The sequence below is a fragment of the Nyctibius grandis genome, chromosome 7 (assembly GCF_013368605.1).
Source record: "Nyctibius grandis isolate bNycGra1 chromosome 7, bNycGra1.pri, whole genome shotgun sequence".
NCBI classification, from domain to species: Eukaryota; Metazoa; Chordata; class Aves; order Nyctibiiformes; family Nyctibiidae; genus Nyctibius; species Nyctibius grandis.
Genome location: NC_090664.1, coordinates 48,186,000 through 48,205,379, shown reverse-complemented (window position 1 = coordinate 48,205,379; position 19,380 = coordinate 48,186,000). Strand labels below are relative to the sequence as shown.

Sequence of the window (19,380 nt, the reverse complement as noted above, 5' to 3'; positions counted from 1 at the left end):
GATAACTCCAATTATTAAATTGTTAAATTTGTTTAATTATTAATTATTAAATTGTTAAATTGTGCTAACTTATAGGTGATGTAAAAGAAGCAAGATGAATCCTGCTCTCCTGCCCTAGCTTGGGCAGATCTGTTAGTACCTTTTCAAGGTTAACTAAGGAAAATGAACAACTTCTACAAGTTTTTCCTCAAATGAAATTGAGCAGCAGGTTGAATAAAATTAAAATATTTATTTCAAGTGTTTAAATGGAAATCAGCTAAAATCCTAGAGAACCATCTGTGCTGTTGTAAGAATCAGGCTACTTTTTATATCTATTTTTCTCTTTCTCTTGAGAATGCTAAGATGCTAGTTAATGAGAAATAAAATATGCTGGATGTAATATTTTCATCTCAGAAATCTCTGGACCATTATCTATGCCTATACAGTCATAAAAGGTCAGATATTAATGGTATTTAAGTGCCTAAAGATGGAAAGAATTATTTCTTTTCAAAAGCATATCTCTAAAAATCTGGTCCAAAATGATTACATCAAATGAAACATAGTAAATTTGCTCTAAATTTGAGAGGAAATGCAAATGACAATGCATTAGTCTGTCAGTGATTCTAATCCTGAAATTAAGATTTATTTGGTAGACTACAGCTCTTCTGTACCGAAGAGATTATCACAATGATTTCCTTTTTAAAGCAATCTTTAATAAAAGGTCAAATTCTGCTATGAAGTTTTTATACACACACACATGGACACACACATACACGTACACACACACTCACTCCTCTTCCTTTTGGAAGCGGCAACAACAGTAGAAGCTTTTTGGAAAAATCAGGATGCCTTCCTCTTGAAACATCTGAGTCTTAGATTTGTCCAAAAAATTGGAAATGAAGTGAAGAAGGTATCAAAGGTCACATCCAAGCTGCATTAGAGGCAGCCCAGAGAACACAGCCTGGATGGGCTTTTTGCTGGTAAGGATCAATAGCTGAATATTGAGATACGTTTAGAAAGGTGATTAGTAGATAAATATTTTAGGAAGACCATAGAATAGGCTGGTTCACAGTTATCCCTGTGAAAGATGTTGTTCCAGGAACCACACGCTGATTTAACGGATGACACAACATGTGTCCTGGTTTGGCCTAAAACAGACCAATTTTCTTTTCAGTGATTTTTACTTTCCGCTAAGTCTCTTCTAAGCAACTGCACTTTCTGAAACTAACTGCATGTTTCGCAGACAGTGTCTGCTTCTACGACTGATAACGCTCGAAGTTTATAGTTATCACTGAGGCATCGGTAGGGATGTTATGCAGAAAGGCTCTTGCTGTACTTATTCCTAGAGAAACCAAGGTCACTGATAAATTCCTCACTGCTTACGAGTGAAGAGCCGAAGGGGGGTCGCACCTGCAGGGAGGAGCGGACAGGGCAGGTGACCCAAAATTGACCAACGAGGTATTCCATCCCATACATGTCACTCTCAGTATAAACTGGGGGGATCACGAGGGTCTCAGCCTGCTTCTGCTGCTTGAGCCTTTGGCCCTTTCACAGAATCACAGAATCACAGAATGTTAGGGATTGGAAGGGACCTCGAAAGATCATCTAGTCCAATCCCCCTGCCGGGGCAGGATTGCCTAGACCATATCACACAGGAACGCGTCCAGGCGGGTTTTGAATGTCTCCAGAGAAGGAGACTCCACAACCTCTCTGGGCAGCCTGTTCCAGTGTTCGGTCACCCTCACTGTAAAGAAGTTTTTCCTCATATTTATGTGGAACCTCCTGTGTTCCAGCTTGCACCCATTGCCCCTTGTCCTGTCAAGGGATGTCACTGAGAAGAGCCTGGCTCCATCCTCATGACACTTGCCCTTTACATATTTATAAACATTAATGAGGTCACCCCTCAGTCTCCTCTTCTCTAAGCTAAAGAGACCCAGCTCCCTCAGCCTCTCCTCATACGGGAGATGTTCCACTCCCTTAATCATCTTCGTGGCTCTGCGCTGGACTCTCTCTAGCAGTTCCCTGTCCTTCTTGAACTGAGGGGCCCAGAACTGGACACAATACTCCAGATGCGGCCTCACCAGGACAGAGCAGAGGGGGAGGAGAACCTCTCTCGACCTGCTAACCACACCCCTTCTAATACACCCCAGGATGCCATTGGCCTTCTTGGCCACAAGGGCACACTGCTGGCTCATGGTCATCGTGCTGTCCACTAGGACCCCCAGGTCCCTTTCCCCTACGCTGCTCTCCAACAGCTCTGTCCCCAACTTGTACTGGTACATGGGGTTGTTCTTGCCCAGATGCAGGACTCTACACTTGCCCTTGTTATATTTCATTAAATTTCTCCTCGCCCAACTCTCCAGCCTGTCCAGGTCTCTCCGAATGGCTGCGCAGCCTTCCGTTGTGTCAGCCACTCCTCCCAGTTTTGTGTCATCAGCGAACTTGCTGACAGTGCACTCTAATCCCTCATCCAAGTCATTAATGAATATATTGAATAGAACCGGTCCCAGTATCGACCCTTGCGGGACTCCGCTAGATACAGGCCTCCAACTGGACTCTGTCCCATTGACCACCACTCTCTGGCTTCTTTCCTTCAGCCAGTTCACAATCCACCTCACTACCCGATCATCCAGACCACACTTCCCCAGTTTAGCTGCGAGGATGCTGTGGGAGACCGTGTCAAACGCTTTACTGAAATCGAGACAGACCACATCCACAGCTTTACCGTCATCTATCCACCGGGTAACATCCTCATAAAAGGCTATCAAGTTGGTTGAGCATGACTTCCCCTTGGTGAAGCCATGCTGAGTGCCCCTAATGATCCCCCTATCCTTGATGTGTCTAGAGACAGCACCAAGGACAAGTTTCTTCTCCCTTCTTGCCCTTCTGCTATGGCCGGTGTCCAAAGAGGACTCTGTCTGTTTTCCTGCTGCCCCCAATCCCGATCTGTGCATCATTGAATCCAGTTCCCATCCATCGCTGGGCCCAGTCTAGGCCTTCCCGGAGCCTGCCCTGCAGTGCTGGTGGTGACATGGCCGACATCGGGGGAGCTTGATCTTGGCTTTGTATATATTTATATTTTATATAATAAATTTAAATATGTATATCATGAATATAAATATTAATTATATAATTGGTATAAATATTATTTATACAATAGATATAAATATTTTATAAAATATTTTTATATTTGTATTTTGTATATATTTGTATATATTTAATTATTTCCATTATCATTATTATACTCTTTTTCATTATTATAGTTCATTAAAACTGTTTTAACTTTCCAACCCATAAGTCTCTCTCCCTTTTCTCTTTCCCTTCCCCTTCTGGGTCGGGGGGAGGAGGGTTAATAGAGAGCGTCTGCCACCGGTTTAATAGCCGGCCCAGCCTTAAACAGTGACAACACGGAAGAAAAAAGCAAAGGCAGATGCTGTTGACTCAAACATCTTTAGAAGTATTTTTATGCATTGTGAAGAATCCAGAAATCCTGACCCATTTCTGGAACATATTGGAGACTTCTAATTTCAGGAACATTGTTGACCAAGGATTAAACTTCATTCTGTTCCTCAGCCCAGAAAACAGAATAGCCCACAAGCTATTCTGGAATATCACTTGCCATAAACTTCCAGACAGTTTGGAAAGAGCATTGAGTCTAATTCAGTATCCAGTCTTTGGCAGTGTCTACTACCAGATGCTTCAAAGGATGTAATCCTGTATCTTTATATTCTCTATCAAAATGACATGTTTTGTGGTGATGCTTGTAAGTAACATCTTTAGTAATTTTTCAAACCCCTTTAAAACTTGACAAACTACCCTCAGCTTAAATGCTTCAAAAACCATTCCACTTGGAACAGTAACATTACTAAATATACCCTGTTCTGAAAAGGCTTTTCTTCATTCCACACTAGACAGTGTATGGCTTTCAGTCTGTCCTATGGACTGAGATGCAACATCTCAGTAGAACTCAGTGTAGCCTGATCAGCCAGGCCATTAATCACCTCACTCAAGGCTCCTACTCTGTGCTGTTCTTAAATTCATAGTCAGTATCATTAATAATATTCCTTTAGAGTGTTACCCACTTCTACAGTTTGATTCAATAACTCTTTCAAGAATTTCTGTAAAGAACCATCTAAGAAGCAAACTTCAGCTAAGGAGTTAACGCAATCAAAAAGCAGATATACATAGTCAAGCAAAAATTCAGCCTAACTCCATGCTGACTAGGGCTTCCAGTTTCTCTTGAGTGTATTCAGCTTTCTTGCACGTTCGTAGTGGGTTGACCCAGACAGCAGCTAAGCACCCACCCAGCTGCTCTCTCACTCCCCTCCTGGTGGGACAGGGGAGAGAAGAGGAAAAGCAAAAGTGAGAAAACAAGTGGGTCGAGATGAAGACAGTTTAATAAGTGAGGGAAAAAGAAAAAACCTCCCAAGTGATGCAAAAGCAATCACTCACCACCTCCCACAAGCAGAACGATGCCCATCCAGTCTCTGAGCAATGGCTGCTTTAGAAGACCACCCCCCCTTTTTGTAAGGCTGAGCATGACATTACATGGTATGGGATATCCCATAGCCTGGAGAAAAGGCAGCTGAGAGGAGACCTTATCACTCTCTACAACTACCTGAAAGGAGGTTGTAGCGAGGTGGGAGTTGGCCTCTTCTCCCAGGCAACTAGCAACAGGACTAGAGGGCATTGCCTCAAGCTGCACCAGGGGAGGTTCAGGTTAGACATTAGGAAAAATTTCTTCACAGAAAGGGTTATTAGGCATTGGAATGGGCTACCCAGGGAGATGGTGGAGTCACCGTCTCTGGAGGTGTTTACGAGAAGACTAGATGTGGCACTTAGTGCCATGGTCTAGTTGACACAGTGGTGTTAGGTCAAAGGTTGGACTTGATGATCCCAGAGGGCTCTTCCAACCTAGTTGATTTGATGACTCTGTGATCCCAGGTCAGCTGGGGTCAGCTGTTCTGGCTGTGACCCCTCCCAGCCTCTTGCTCTCCCCCAGCCTCCTCGCTGGGGGCAGTGGGGTGGTGGAGCAGTGGGCAGAGTGAGAAACAGGGAAAGCCTTAATGCTGTGCAGCACTGTTCAGCAATAACTGAACCACTGCTGTGCTATCAACACTGTTTCCGTCACAAATCCGAACCACAGCTCCATACAGGCTGCTATGAAAAAAGTTAGGCAGTTCCAGTAAAATATCACTTCCAACAAGGCATACTTGGGCACTGAACCTGGCTTACTGCTGCTTAGTGACATTCCCTGGTTTTATTATTTGTCCTGAACAAATGACTTATAAGCGAAACAGCCACCATGAACAGTCCAGAGATCACTGAAAGCCTGAAATGGAGATTTTCATTCGGGGCAAGTGAACTTCTGCAGCTAATCTGTCCTTGTTATCTACAGCATCCTTCATGTCTGGTCCCTCCATGGACCAGAAGCCAAAGAAGTTCAGTTATTTTTCAGAAGCAGCTCCACTACAGCTGCAGGGGGAAGCTGATGGGCCCCATCCTGATCTGTCAGGAAAGTCAGAGCAGTCGTCCATGAAGATGTGCCATCACTTCCCTCCTTCACCTCATCTGTAAAAGACACCCCATGAGCACTTCAAAATGGCTAAGGATACAGGAGCAAATTAGAAAACTGTTGTTACCAAGTAACCAGCTCATCTCTTTCTCCTCCATTTTCCCCTTCTACTCAAGGGAAAGCTGCCAGTGCCCTGGTTGCCTGCTGTGCCCCTCCCAGACAAGCGTTTAAGTTTGGTTGGGTTGCTGACTGGGAAAGGACACCAACCTGCACCTGCTAACTGGCCTAACCTGGTACCATCCGCACTGTGCTGCCTCAGGTGGGAGTGCCTAAAGATTTCCTAGATGTTTTCTGAGTTGTCCTCTCTGCTGTGTCATCACCCAGGACTCTAGATATGAAGAAAGAAATGAAGAGGCCTGTATTCTTGCAAAGAAACTTCAGGAGAAGAGATTTCAAAACCTCACTCAGTACTTTCAGTATCAAATCCATGACATAAATATGGGGGGAAGATGCTGCTTGAGTTCATAGATGTTTTTAACCAATCAGATGTATGTTTCTCTCAAGACTATTTATTAAGTTTTATTAGGGCAAAATTGTTTTGAAGGATTGAAGTGCCGCTTTTGAGATAAGACATTTTCTTAAACTTTTATTCCTGAAGAATATTTATGGCAGCAATTACAGAATGCCAAACTAAGGAACTCTACCTCTGGGACACAGAATGACTTTTAACCCTGCTCAGCTTTGCTTTGTCATGTGTTTAATAATAATAATAATTGAAGTCACCCTTGGCTAAAGAGATACTCTGCTGGTAGTCAGAGAGCAAGTAAGCAGTACTGGAGATGCGGCATACCTCCCGTATTCGTATTCTGGTAACATGCTGAACTACAAGGTCACTTTTAGCCAAGGTCCAATGAAAGCCAGGATTCTTTAGTGATGTTGAAAAGGGCAAGAGGCTAATGCAGGCATAACACACAGACCTATTGGTCTGTGCTGAACCCATCACCTGTATGTCACATTTTTTGGATAAAATAAAAAAATCTTTACATTTACAATCAGGAAAAGAACAGAAAATGCCTTATTTATAGTGTCGCTGAGAAGATCTGTTATGGCTTCCACACCGAAGCGATTATGCACGTTACATGCATGAGAAATCCTTTAAGGTAAACTAGGGGTAACTACCAGATTTGAAATGCGGGATGCACCATATAGAGTACGGGCAAGTTACACCAGGGAGACAGTGACTTTGAAGAGGTTAGAGACATGGTAGGTGACCAAATGCATATGGAACTTCTCAGCCAACACAGCTGCCAATACCGAAGATGATTCTTGTATTATTTAAAAAGATTATTAAGTCAGAAATCATATTACATCTGAGTAGGATACCTGGGGCATTATTACAGGAATAATATGTGAAGTTCTGATACCATATTTGGAAGGACAGAAAGAGATCAGGAGTCATAAAAATGAGACACAGATCAGGAAAGCATGTCTTAAGATTCTTTATCTATTTATCAAAGACTAAGATGTGTATTAAGAGTCATGACAGAAATGAGATTCTTTAGTCTAGATTAGAAAAATGTACTAAAATATAAAATGGCTGAATCTAATGCCAGATAAATTTAAACTCAAAATAAGGCAAAATTAATTAAAAATTGAACACCTTACAAAAAGGCAAGTTAACTTTCATCACTCAAAGTCCTGAAAGATAAAACAATATACTGTAGATAGCCTAAAACTATTTTCTCAGTGTAGTTATCATTGGGTGAAAACCTAGAGGCTACTCAGAAATTCAGACCAGATAGCTGCAGTGCTCCATCCTTAAAAGCATGACTCAATAAAGATTCCCAGAGAATGCAAGTTAAATCCTGTATTATCCCTGGGTACTTTCTTCTCATTAGTGGATCAAAACAGAATGAAAGAGATGTAGCAAAATAATTTTCCATTGTAAGCAATAAACTGTGTGCAGAAAATACCTATCATCTAGTTAATTAAGTAATGGTTGGAATTATTTTATAAACAGGAGGAATCAATTTTGTAAGTTACTAAAGTAAGCGCTAGGAAACTGGATTTTACATTACATGACTAAATACTATTTTTGGAGTACATTCTGTCCTACCATGCGCTTTTCTGAATTACTGTATTCATGGGCAGAATAAATGGTATGATTGCAACATGAGAGGGATGAATAGTTGACAAAGTAACAGAAATTTACTACCTGTATATGCAAGGACATTAATTACCACATGCATTTTCTTAATATCATAGAATCATAGAATGGTTTGGGTTGGAAGGGACCTTAAAGATCATCTAGTTCCAAGCCCCCTGCCATGGGCAGGGACACCTTCCACTAGACCAGGTTGCTCAAAGCCTCATCCAACCTGGCCTTGAACACTGCCAGGGAGGGGGCAGCCACAGCTTCTCTGGGCAACCTGTGCCAGTGTCTCACCACCCTCACAGGAAAGAATTTCTTCCTAAGATCTAATCTAAATCTATCCTCTTTCAGTTTAAAACCGTTACGCCTTGTCCTATCACTACATGCCCTTGTAAAAAGTCCCTCTCCAGCTTTCCTGTAGGCCCCCTTCAGGTACTGGAATATATGGAATATATGGAATATACTGGAATATATGGAATATATGGAGTATGTCTACAACCAAGCAGCCAAAGGAAATACAATGAATGCTTCTTACTGAAAACCATTTTCTTAAAACAACTTTGAGCTTAAGGAGTGAAAAATCTTACCTGTAAACATATTGCCAGGTTAACTCTACAGCCAAGTGATGTGCTGACAGCCCGTGGATGGAGACCAAGGTCTTTAAATAATTTTGAAAATGACTGAGTAAGAGCTATCCGAGGTCGTTCTTCAGCCACTACTACACATGTCCGTACACGTGAAAGGTCCAGTCCCCGTGCCTAAAAAAAATGTTAAAATGTAACCAAGTCCACAAATGGGCAGATCTAATGAAAAACAGTTAGCAGTACTTAAATGTATTATGTAGGTATTATGATTCAAGAGTAATAGTGGAATAAAGGCTAAGGTGCCAGTATAATTGCCATGTCTCGTGGAGGCCGGATGGCCAGATGACAGTCTAATAGCTGTAGAAGAGCAAACATATTTGCTTGTCACCTCAACATTAGCACATAGGAAGAGATGGGTATGCTAATTCTGAAGGGAGGGAATGCTCTTTCCCAGTATTAAATCAGAAAGTCAGTGAACAGCAAACAGGAAGCAGTGTCTAGCCTTGGAAAAACTGATTAGGAAATTATTAAGCGAGGATGGTAAGAACTGGAGACATCATAAATATCAGTATCCCAAGATCTAATTTATTTCAGTAGCATAGTGGAAATTCTAGATGATTTCAGAAATGTAACTGTCTGCCTGGCTTTTAATTCTGGGGAAAAAAAAAAGAAGATACACACCTCTCCCCCTCCCGATACAATGAGGACAATCCAGTTAAAACAACATGGTATGTGATTATTTAACTACAGGGGCCAAAACCAAACTAGTACTTCATATAATCAGGGAATTCATAAAATATAATATACAATATAATACTCCTTGGGCCTCCTGGGTGTTTACACCTCTGTTTTCACACACAGGCTGCAGCACAGATCAGAAAGCTTAGGTAAATAAAAGCCTTTCCTTGATGTTTAAAAGCCTTGTGATCTGAAAGAGAATGACTGATATTCATATACAGCCTTTGGCAAGGAATAACACGGGTTCTGTAGAAGCTGCCCTCGCCCTCTGATGGTTTTCCCCTCGCTGCAGAGGTTTAGCACAGCCGTTCATGGCAGGGAAGGCTCTCAAACACCACCGTGCAGATGGCAGGTTGTGCAGGAGACAGAACGACTCACCTTCAGCGACTCTGTTTGCGAACCGAGTCCCTTAGTACAAAGCTCCATGACCGAATAGGAACAAAAAGTGTCTCTCACTTTGTACTGACTCACAGCAAGCAGCCACAGAGCAGGATTGGTCTCCAGTTCTGAGGGAGGAATCAAAATAGACTGGTGTCCTGAATAAACGCTGTAAAGACACAAGATTCATTAACGTATGCTAAACATCTGCGTCCTCAGATGTTTACAAGTTATGCGGTACTAGAATATAAAGTTTACCACAGCACTGGATGAACCATGTAATGTCTTACAGTGCTTTACAGGTCCAGTAGTTTAACATGAACTTTAACTCTGTTTTTTGCTATACCGTCAGAGTCTATGAGGACTCATGAGGAACTCAGACAGAACATGCTCCTAAAATACTAATTTACTCAAAATGCCCGTGGACTTTGCCGTTAGAACTGTACCAAAGAGAGCAAAATAGCTTGGTTATTAATGGTGCTAATAAGCAGTATTATAATATCAACAAAAATTATGTGTTGCTGACAAATAATTAAGATTGAGTAATTACCATTTTAAGATACCTTGATTAAAAGAGTATTTGATTGCTTAATATGGAAATAACCTCTCTCCTGCTGAGGCAAGCAAGAGGTTTGCAATCATTTTCAAGGGAGTAAATCTGGCCCCAATTTAACAATCCTTGTGGCTTTAATTTTTTTCCATGAAAGTTTTATGAACTTTTAAAACTCAAATATACTCCATCTCCTATTTATTGATAGCCTGTGAGCAGAAGTATTGAGAAAAGACACTTATCAGGGTCCCAGAAGGAAACAATTATGACAGAGCTGATTTCTCTGGTACCCAAAGTTCTCCCCAAGGGAAAAAATATTCCCAACTTGATGTCTTTATTTCCCATGGGTCCTATGTTGTTCACTCATCTCAGACAGGCAGATTTACCATCAATTTTACAGTCCCCCTCACATCTTAATTCGTGATTTGTAGATATTTCAAATCAGAACAGTCATAGCATAAAACCCTCACATCATAGAAGTTCTGAGAAAGGACCATAAAGCCCCAGAGATTTATGACGCACATGAGAGAAATTAATTTGTGACTTGAAAACTCAAAATGCCAGCTTGGTAAAGTAAAGCTGATGTTTTCAAATCCAAGTGCCCGAGGTAAGACATGAAATGAAACTTTATTTTCAGGAATATGAACATCTCTGTAACATTTGACATCAGGAAGAAGATAACGCACCTTTGCAATTCTTGAAGATGGGCTGCTCACACAGCTTCCCTCCTTGGTGAGTGAGTGCCCCCACTCCCCGCCCCAACCCAGACGAGAGGGCTTTCAAAAGCTGTTCAATTCAGAACAAGGTTTGTGTAACCTCGATGTCTTTACTTGGTATGATAAACGCATAAAAGGTGTACAAGTCCAGCCACAATGGCAGTTAATAATCCAAATAGTTTAGGTCTCTGCTAGAGTACGAGCCAGAGGATATAATGGAATATGTATGAACCACAGTTCAAAAAATTTATCATACAGTAAAAATTTTATCTTTGACTGCTTGTCCACATTTATGCCACTCTTGATGATTCATGACCAGTGACTTGCCATGAAGCGACGTGTTCTCAGATACAGTTGACATAACGACTATAGCACTGGACGGTCAAATGAAGCATTAGGCTTTTATGTTGCTTTTATGGAATCAGAATAAAGTGTGACTGAACCTTGAGCATGTGCTTCATAAACATGTGAAAAGAGATGTTGGCAAAGTTACCCAAACCTGAAAGGAGTATGCCCTGAGTTCAAGTGACAGATCAAACCCAGCCAGGGAGCAACAGTTTTTACTATAAATATTACTGTACTCTTTCTTTCTCACCAATTCTATTAAGTTTTTCAGAGAAGACCAAAAAGTCTTAGTTCTTTGCAAATTTAAGTTTAGGGTCCCACAAACAATCAAGGTGTGTAATCTGCCTGGTAAATAAAGAATTCTTACAAACAGGAAGCTGTAACCACTTTAGTAAGAACCTGGGATGGGCTCCAATGTGTACGAATACGGTATACAGAGATTCAGCATCAAACCCTTCCCCTGTCCCTGAACTCCTCTAGTTGATGCAAGCAATATCAGGAGAAAAAAAAAATCTGCACAACAATAAACAGAGAATTACTACTCAGAACTACATTAAGATCCCTTAAGTGCCACTTATTCAACTGGGCAGAACATCCAAAATAAAAACAAAATCAAAAGAACAAACTTCATCCCTGTACTGAAAAGTGCCCACACAAACTCCAGAGTAATAAGGGAGGAAAAAGCTGCATTGCATTCAGTAGAAGAGCAGAAAATTGATTCCAAGTGCATTTTACCAGGAAATAGTCCAAAATGGTGGAATTCAGGAATACAAATCTACACCAAAGACAAATCTTTTCTCCCTCAGCAAAGCTAACGATTGGGGGTGAACTGTGTCCCTCTCTTGATCAACTTACACTGGACAAGTAAAGATACTTTTGTTTGCTCTTAACTTTCCACCAACAACCATGCAGCAAAGCATGAGGATCTGGATGCAAAATAACCGCATCTTCTCCAGACTGACGGAAACAAACACTCTTATGAGCAGACTTTGACTAACAAAATCCTCTGATTAGACAGAAACAAACGAAGATGTTGCTAGTACCTTTTCTGAGTTTTCTAATCCCTCAGAAATACTGACGAGCTCAAATTAAACTGTAGAGCAGCAGGAAATATCTAGCAGGAAAGAAACTTTCTGTGATGCAGAACCTCAGACTTGCGCTGCTCCTGTCTACAGTACATAAACCTACAGAAAGACGACACCATGCCTGGAAACTCGATGACCAACACAGGCTTTGCCTACTGAGCTGTGGTTTAATAACCCACGCATATCATCTGATTTGCTAGAGCAGTTGGTAGAGCTATGAGAAGAACTACAAAGACATATTTCTGGGGTGAATGTGCCAGTTCCACAGCTGAAGTGGTTTATGCAGCACCTGGCCACCACGATGTCAGTCATAACTTGGCTCACCTCCCTGAATCAATCTCAGAATCATTATGCAGGTTTTGTGAAACACTCCAAGTGACAAAATGCTCCTGGTAGCCACATATCCTTGCAAATTCACAGACTTTATACTTCCATGTTAACCCCTGAGAAGCTGTATGTCACCAATGTTTCAGGGAGAGAAGCTGACCAAAAAAAAAAAGATACTCCCTTGTATAGCTGGTTGAAACAATTCTACCACTTCTTCGGTGGTTTCAAATCACTGTGAGATGTTAGAGGGCGTTTGCTTAGTATGGATGACAACAATCAAGCAGAAGACCATGCGCTTGAAGAGACTGCAGTTGTGGAAGGCTGCTTTGGAGATGGTGGATAAAGCTAGATATGGTCCCAAGCCTACAGAAGTTCTGTCAACGCTGCCTCTATGTAACTCTAGGTATGGTAGAGACGTATGGTTGGTACATGTAGGCATGGTACATTCTAGATATGGTAGAGAGTTAATCCTGAAACTGAGGCACTGAACAACTAGACAGTTCCAACTCACCTTGAAACATGACAGTCATCAAGACATGGTTAAGTTGTGAGCTTTGCTATTCTCATACTGGAAGTAACAGAATTGTGGTGAACTCTGTGGCATCAGGGGGATCAGATGGGATATTAAGAAAAAGTTGAGGGTTTAAATATAAATTCTGGAAGCTAAAATTACCATTCTGAAATTGCAACATTATGTGATATATTGAAGTAGGTGCAAGAATTTAGTTACATAAATACTGAAGCAAGATCGTTTCTTCCACTGCTGTAGAAATCTGTTGTTACAAAAGTAACTCTGTCTCCTGATACAAGTCTTATAACAGGAGCAGACACAGTGCAGGACTGCAGAGACTACCTGACAGACCTGGACATCTGTTCATCAGTCTCCACCATTTTTAGAAAATGCAAAAGGAGTAGGTAAAAAAGAAGACAAAAAAGGAGAGTGACCACAGAGCATCCCTGCATCATCTTGTCACGATGACTTTTGGGATGCAGATGCAGAGTGAAATGCAGTGGTAGCTGAGGTGGGAGTTCACCGTTTAGAAATGCTGTCTTCCTTTAGGGGACTACAAAGCAATCTAGAGAAAAAAATGTATTCATGTGGTAGACAAAGCCTTGGATTTTGGCAGTAAGTGAAGAGCCTTGTCTGCCTGCACCACGCAAGGGCTGCCCAAGGACAGGAATACTCCAGTTAAATGCACCAGGATGTATTTTGGTATGACGGCACCATCTGATCACAACACCCGTTCCACTGCCTGGCAGGCTGTTTTGGCAGCAGACGGAGATGCCTGGAAGGACATCTTGGCGATTAACTGTTCCGCTGAATCCAAGATTTACCCCATGTTGTGCTGAGGCAGATTAACAGTAAAGTCTGAGGTTTTAGTATAGTTCCAGAAATTTCAGCAGGGCAATAAATGTTGACAAATGGCAACTGCAATTTGCAATTGCATTCTGGCAGGCTACTGACCCGCTGCTGCCCTTACTTCTGGTGTCCTCAGGTGGTATGAGCTGCTTTGCCACTTAACTGTAGGAGGCAGGTTGGTACTGCTGAGTCTTATGAGTATATGCATTGAGTTTCTGCATTTCTACAGAGGATATTTGGCATTTGGTGATGAGGGATAGGTATGGGAACTGGGCATTTGGTAGAGCCTGAAATAATTGAGTTTCTATGCCCATAATTCAAAATCTGTGAAAAGAATCTGCATGCTGACAGAACTTCAATTGGACTGAGCAAAAGCCTTCACAATCATCTGGACCAGAGCTGGAAGGACAGTACAGGCCACAGAGAAGAGTGTTTGGGCATATGTCTGACCTAGGCTTCATAGGACTTGGGCCAAAATTAAATCTTCAGTTCTTCTGGAGACCCACTACATGCACAAAAAAATGGGCTTTTGGAAAACAAGTAAAGGACTTTCACCACCTGCAGAGTCCAAAGATGCCCAGCTGGCATACGGTGCACTAACAGCATGACTGCACATGCTAAGCAGATAAGCAAACAGTACTGAAGAGACAGAGATATCTCACAAAGAAGTTTAACTGATGTACAGCAAAAGGGACCATTGTGTAGGGCATGCAGATTTTCCCAAAAAGGAAAAGATCTCACCCATAAATCTTGACAGGCTTCTGGTGCTGAGAACACGTCCAGTCTTTACAACATCCACATCAGAGAACTGGGAGCTGGTGAGAGCGGTGCCATAACCTAGCACTCTGCTTTAACTCAAACTCTGGTGTTGGTACTCCAATCAGACACCTGTAAGTCTCTGATTAACACTGAAATGCCAGTATTTCGTTCCTGTAGTGCCTGAACCACATGCTAGGACAGCACTGTCTGCCCAGAACAAGAGCCAGAGGTTAACTCCAACTTCTTCTTACTGGCATGTCTTCAAAAGGCTTTAACCTCCCCTTTCAGAGACGTGTTTCAGCAATCTCTGAACCTCACAAGGGAAGCTCTCTAACATGGTTCCAGGTTGCTCCTGGGCACTTCTGAACTGATGCGTAACTTCTCATTGGGAAGTGCGTTGTTGACTGCTGCTGAGCACCAGCACATCACCCGGCAGCACCAGCAGTGGGAATCATACAGTGACTTGGTGGAACTTGGGGTGCTCGGGGCCATTTCAACACCAAGTCCCTTTATCTAAACACTTAAGGCAGGTGAGCAAGTTTTAAAAATTGGCTATGTTCATATCATTCACCTTCCATGCCAGAGTTATCCTTTTCTGATGTGGCACTTCGGCTTCTTTATGCAGTCTTGCCTTTATTTTGCTATAAATGGGCTGGAAATTGGGTGAAATGCTCATGCCCGCCAGATATCTTCAAGTTAGCCTAAAAAAACTAACAATAATTAACGAGTTCTAGCACACTGAAGTTTTCTACAACACAGTTCTCAGGCTAATGCTGCAATTCTTTGCTTACTTCTTGCACAGTTCCACCTGTTTGTTTAACAAGAAACCTTGCAGTCTCTTGCTGCAGAAGCTACCCAGCAGCACCTCTGGGCACTTCAGCTTGTGGCTATGGAACAGAGGCAGCAGGACAGGAGGACGCCACTTCACTGCACCTTACCTGGAAAGCCTTCTCAGGACTGTTTTATAGCATTCATGCTATTTATTACATAGCCACAGTGGACCAGAAAATTCAGTTCCTCTAGTCCAGTCTGAGTCTTACTGACTTGCGCTATTGCAATCTCACTTTCTGGGAATATGTATAAAATTTACTTAAATGTATTAATGTACTTGATTTTAATTTCAGCAAGGACAATTCTATCTTCCAATAATAAAAGTAGAACTGCAATATGGGTTGGCTTAGCTGGGCTAAAATGGAGGAAAAATTCTTATTTTATTGCATCACTCAGCAACTATCAATTAAGTAATCCTCACTAACAAACTGCAGATTACTCTATTCTGCCCCACAGTGAGCAGCATTAAGATAGGGGCATCTTAATTTCAGGAAGCATTTTTGAATGATGGGATTTAGTATTGATTTTTTTTTACATTGGAGGACACTTTAAATTTTTTTTCTTTTAAAGAATGTAATACATTTTAAAACGTAATGCAACGCAAGTCAGAATACTAGCATCACCCTCTCAGAAAGGATAAATGAGGTTATTAAAGAGACAAATGCAAAGCCAACGTATTCTTTTATTGAGTCATTAGTAAGAACCTGTTAAAATTAGGAAGTTTGGGGTTTGTGAACTCACACGGGGCTGATGACTGCCGCCACACCCAGGACGTGCTGTTCAATGACAAAGGTTCCAAGGAAACCCTGCTGGAGCATGCAGCCAGTTTAGCAGGAATGTGGTAAATCTGTTGTTGTTTTTTTTTTAATGTATTGCTCTGCTTTGCAAGGTTTCTTTTCTTTATTATTTTATACCCTTTAGGCCATAAAATAATAAATTTTTAAAAAATAAAAACTTTGCAAAACTATGCAATATATTCCAAACTTACCAAAGGTCTGGCTCCATGCTCCAGCAGCTTTCCTAAGTAGCTTTGACCTCACAGAATGGGGCATTCTGGGGCACCGCAGTGAAGAAGGCTAGCACAACGTCTAAGCACCTACAACGGGGATAAAAGGTTAGTTTTTTTCTTTCATTCCTTAGCCAATGCCTCTTTTGGTCTAGTTAATGAAGGGATTAAAATGTATTTGTCATTTTAACCCCACCCACCACAGGAGGTTGCTTTTTCTTCCTGCTGGGTTCCTATTTAACTCTCAAAACCCCCTAGCTGATCAAAAATTGAAGATCTAACTTCATCTCCATATGCTATTAGAAGTATTAATTCAGTTAATAGGAGTGGTGACAGACAATCGTAACTTTGCAGTAGAATCCTCTGAGGTAGAAATCTGGGCTGCAAAACGTTGCGGGAGGATTTGGGTATGCTAAACTACAAAGATTAAAATGCAAAGTTGCAAAGTTTTAAGTTATGAAGAGTAAGAGTCTAATAACCTCCAGGATGTATTTTTTGCTACCACATCAAATAATGCTCATTTCTAAAATAGTAATGAAATGGAAATTAAGTTTGTAAGTGGAATTAATGAAGCTGTATCTGATGTCAGCTTTCTCTAAACGACAGTCACAATTCAAGCAGCTTGAAATTTTTCTAGTTTTACAGGAACAGGAGATCAGTGGCAAAGAAGAGACTGACATGATGGTTCATAAGATTAGTGTGTTGCTGGTCTGATCTCAGTTCCTTCAACTCCCTTGTTTCCTTTTTCTTCTTTGAAAATGGTATAAAACTTTCTATTCCTTCTATAAGCTACAGAGGGGCACAGACCTTGATGGCTCTCTCCCAAAGGCTTGCTGCCTTATTCACTTGTCAGCCATAAACAATCTTCTCCTAAAAGGCTGAATACTATCAGTATTGGAAAGGACCTATGGGCAGCAACTGCTTATTTGTTGTACACATGGTTCTGGAAGAAACAAAAATTTCTGTATTCAGGAGAGTGACGGGCACCATAAACTACTTGGGTCAACATTTATCTGTATCATGATGCTGCATAGAAGTTATTCTTGGATGCTTCATGTCCCAACATTATCCCATACAATAACACAGTCCTTAGCTGAACTCTCCGGTGGTGCTCTACAGTCCTTCCCTGGTCTCACTGAATGCACCAGGGCAGATTTGGCTTAGCCCCCAGCAGAGCAAAGGCCTAACAGTGTTGACATCAGGGCATTCTGGAACACATAAGTCTATATAAGAAATATTCCACTGACTTAAAAAAATCAACATTTAAAAAATTTAACTTAAACAGAGTGGTTTAATTAAAATCGCAAAATTTCTGAAAGGTCTTCTGAGGTTTTTTTCAGCCTCAATATTGTTATTTTTGTGTTGGGGAAATAAGATGTTGGAAAAAAATTATTTTTCAAACCAAAAAATCTCTAATCCCTACATAAAATCTGAAATAATATTAGGGCAAGAATAGTTTAAATCAAGAAAGACTGATCAAGAATGAATAAGATAATACTGTTAATCTTTGGCTCATTTAATATTTAATAACAAATACTTTTAAAGGGCAACAAAACAAGCCAATAGCCTACTTTTAAATAAACAATACTTGCTGGAAACAAATTGTTGCAGTCGTTATCAAATAATGCTTCCTTCAGGAATTTAGTAAATTGGTAAAAAGTTTATCCAGAGTATTTTTATTGCCCTGGATAATCTTCATTTTAGTAACTAAAAATAGCAGTACTGCTAACACCAAACAACTTTCCATGGAGGGAGCAAAGATGTCGGACTACTGTGACTCTAAGATGTATTCATCAAAATATGCTCCATTAACACTCCCATAGCTCTTTGCCTCTGCATCAACCCAGCTAACGTTAAAAAAAAAGAAAAAGAAAGAAAAAAAATCGATAGAACTGCTTTCAGCGCTGAGCTATAACTTCCCTGGAGTATAGAGACTGACAGAATTGTTAAATTTCTAAACATCTTACTAACAAAAAAAAGCTGATTTCACATTTCACTAGAAATGTTTTTTTTTCTGATATCTTTGCTACTGCCATAGAACTACCCTTCTGCAAGAAAACACACTTCCATGTCTCTGCAAAAATCACATCCATAAGTCCCACAAATGAGGAAGTCCCCGATATCTAGTTGTGCTTTCAGATCAGAAAATGAAAAAGAGGACACCAGGAAACCACTTCCTTAAGGTAATATTGGTAGAGCGCTGCCTTCATCAAATAAAACTAGCCAGACCCTGCAGAGACAGCAGTGAAACAGCAGGAAGTCAATGAGGAGCCGTGCTGATGCTCTGCACTCGTAAGTCTAAATACCTACGGCCATGCCCGTAGGTATTTATACGCTCAAACAAAGCGTATTCTCCGTACAGCACTCTCCATATAGCTGCCAGCAATTCCAGTTGCCTGTGTCAGTCCCAGAGGTATTGTCTGTTCTTCCCATCCTTTTATCGCTCACATCATCCTGTTTGTTGTGTTACAGTACAATGGAAACAGTACTTCAAAAGGTTGAGGAGAAACCTCACCTGCAGAGGCACCAGAGGACAAACCCAAGTCCACAGTAAGGGTCCAAGCAGATAGCAACTTCTCTGGAGGGATAAAGCTCACACTGCAGCTTAATAGAACGACAAAAGGCACTAGTGGCTGCATGAGACATCTGAAAGACAACAGCAAAGTAATTAAAATGATCAACTACGTCATTCGGAAGGCTCATTCCCAAACCGCGCCAAGTGCTTAAATCAGTTACAGGATAAAGAAAACAAATAAATATTGTCTTTGTGTTCAGTGTAAACACACATGTAATTTATATCTAAGAAAACATAATTTTCCTTCAAGAGGGCATCCAAATAACCGTGAAAGGGGAGGGGAGACAGAATCAATGATAACGTTTGAAGTGATTTAGGGAGAAAGCCGTGAGTGGTTTAAAGATGTGCTCCAAGATGTATGCAAAGCTAATGATAACAAGCTAAACTTTCTGGAAGAACAAAAGAATGAATGACTGCAGGATCTGAATGATGTATTTTGTTGATCATCAGTAACCTGTTTCTAAGTACATACTTCTTAAT

General features: G+C 41.1%; 1 protein-coding gene across 5 annotated transcripts in view; it reads right to left on the bottom strand.

Annotated features, from left to right (window-relative positions):
* DIP2C (disco interacting protein 2 homolog C) overlaps positions 1-19,380 on the bottom strand; it is a 334,890-nt gene that overhangs the window by 32,400 nt on the left and 283,110 nt on the right. For all 5 annotated transcript variants that reach the window (XM_068404523.1, XM_068404525.1, XM_068404524.1 and 2 more), the window contains 3 exons: positions 18,841-18,971; positions 9,347-9,515; positions 8,234-8,404 (listed from right to left, as the gene is read on the bottom strand). In XM_068404523.1, coding sequence (XP_068260624.1) covers positions 8,234-8,404; positions 9,347-9,515; positions 18,841-18,971 — 471 coding nt within the window. The remainder of the gene's footprint in view (positions 1-8,233; positions 8,405-9,346; positions 9,516-18,840; positions 18,972-19,380) is intronic.